At 35.1% G+C, this 2,339-nt stretch overlaps 1 protein-coding gene across 1 annotated transcript in view; it reads right to left on the bottom strand.

The window, feature by feature from the left end:
• Nucleotides 1-2,259, bottom strand: part of LOC108722733 (Son RNA binding protein) — a 5,881-nt gene extending 3,622 nt beyond the window's left edge. Inside the window, 4 exon segments of the mRNA XM_018447998.1 lie at nucleotides 65-329; nucleotides 476-794; nucleotides 1,307-1,645; nucleotides 1,716-2,259. Coding sequence (XP_018303500.1) covers nucleotides 65-329; nucleotides 476-794; nucleotides 1,307-1,645; nucleotides 1,716-2,037 — 1,245 coding nt within the window. The 5' untranslated portion in view covers nucleotides 2,038-2,259.
• Nucleotides 2,260-2,339: the final 80 nt, after the last annotated feature.

Raw genomic sequence — 2,339 nt, 5'->3', positions numbered from 1 at the left:
TTCCCTAATAAAAAAAATAATAAGTAAATTAAATTGATATACAAATATTATTGTAGTATCAAATAATTTAATGCAATATTAACTTTCTTTCTCTGCTCACACTTCGACCTCGTGTATATTTGTCTTTATTTTCATTGTGATTTCTATATCTATATCTTTCTCTGCTTCTGCCAAAGTCTCTTCTTTCACTGCTCCTATTCCTTTCGTGCCTTTCTCTGCTCCTGCTCCTCTGTTTTTCTCTCCTGTCACTCCTACTACCACGTGAGCTATATCGCGTTCGTGATCTTGACCTTCTGTCTTGTGAATGACTGTCCTTATCTTTTGTGCTTCTGCAATTGAAATGCTTCATTATTATTCTGTAGTTATTCTGTAATTATTATCTATAGAAATATTTCCTTTTTCTTTCCTTCTTTTTCTAGACCAATTCTTTAGACTTAAATAATGATTTACTAAAATAATCTAAGATAATTTTAACCTTTTTCTTTCCTTCTCTTTCAAGACTAGTCTAAGATCAGTCTTTGAAGTCACCGAACCCCTTGTTGGACTGAACATTTTATTTCTTATTTTATCTCTACTTGGGCTGAACGATGATGATCGATTTCGAGGCGGAGTAGGACTCAATGTAGGTGTCCTAATATTATCCTCACTGCTGCTGTCAGACAGCTCACCATCTTCCATTCCTGCAGCTTTCGCCTTTTGCTTATTTTCTATCGCTTTTACTGTTTCATTATAAACAGTACTATTTTTGAGATCTTTTATCAATATTTTTCCTTGAGAAGGCTGCTTTGATTTTTCTATTCATAGAAAGATATTAATGTTATATGTGTTTTCTTCCTTTATATATATATTCTTATATACATTATTCTTAAGCCCAATTTTTCATTGGATGCTTTCCAATTGTTCAATATATCTTAACACAAACGTACACGGGAATACAGCATTCTAGAGCTTACTAATAGCCCTAGAGCTAAGAATAGATGTATAGTATTGTGTAGACGTTTACGGCAATTGCACCATATGCACAAAAATGTCTAGTAACTTTATAATTGGTACCCATTATCTGAGTAAACAAATTATTAAATTAACTGGTTAACTTGTGATTAAGCTTAACTTAATGTTTCACCCAATGAGCTTCATTCATATCATAGATAAAGCTCATTGGATAAAATATAGGTTAAGCCTAACAGTAAGTTAACTAGAAAATAGAAAATCAAATCTTAATTATATTCATATTATAAATCTTTTAACATTATATATACATTTAAAAAATAATTTATAAATATTATCAACAGCAAAAAGTACAAACCAAGAAGTTTAGGTATCACTGGCTCATCAGATTCATCATCCTTTTTTGATATAGGTGGTAACTGAGGACTCCCAGGATTATCTAAGAGTTTGTCTGTTGTATCTGAATCTTTCTTTAGATCATGAATATCATCTGGCTTTCCCTCATCACTCACATTAATTTTTTCTGATACCTCAAGATGTGATTTTGCATTATCATATTTGGTGTCTCCACAATCCTTATCATCATTCATCTTTGCTATTTTGGCCTTACTACTTTGACCCAAGTCGGATGACCTGCTAGAAACAGATTCATGTCTTCGCTTGGATTTCTTCTTGTGTTTCTTCTTTCTTTTGATACCTGATTAATATAAACAATGAATGATTATATCGTTATACAGTGCCAACTAATATGTAATGCACATTGTTACCATCAGCATCGCTATTATCCGAGGAATCGTGTTTTGATTTCTTCTTGTGTTTTTTCTCTTTGTGTTTATGTTTCTTCTTGATCTTCTTCTTCTTCGTTTGAAGTTCATCCGACTTATCGGTCTTGTCAACATCGCCATTCGACACCTGCTGGACGCTATTTAACGGCGACGCGACGCCGTCGTCCGGTGTGTCAAAGGTGCTGAACAGCTCTGTTAGAATCTCATTAGACGATTTTTCCGGAAGCCCGGGCTCCTGTTTAATCTTCACGCCATCGACGCCGACGGCCGTGATTAAGTTCGCGATGTCAAATAAATCTGTCATCACAATTACTCGGCTTATGTTTGCTTATTTATTTGTTCCTGTTCGACATGCATTCCCGCGCAATCTGCTAAAGTTGTACTAGCGCACCATAGCGCACTTCGCACTAGCATTCGAGTTGTATTATAAAGAGAGAAAATTCCGCAACAGCACCACGAGCACTTCGAGAAACTCGAAATAACCTCACTTCCGAAGTGTTCGCAGAAATAATCGATTGAGGTCAATTTCGAGGTTTCGATTATGGTGGAATTAAGCTGGAAACACAAGTGTTGAATTCACACTGCATCCGATTTTCGTCGTACGAC

The sequence above is a fragment of the Mycetomoellerius zeteki genome, unplaced genomic scaffold (genome assembly GCF_001594055.1).
Source record: "Mycetomoellerius zeteki isolate Tzet28-1 unplaced genomic scaffold, Tzet1.0 scaffold213, whole genome shotgun sequence".
NCBI lineage: Eukaryota > Metazoa > Arthropoda > Insecta > Hymenoptera > Formicidae > Mycetomoellerius > Mycetomoellerius zeteki.
The sequence above is the reverse complement of the archived record's forward strand: the minus strand, read 5'-3'. Positions and strand labels throughout refer to the sequence as shown.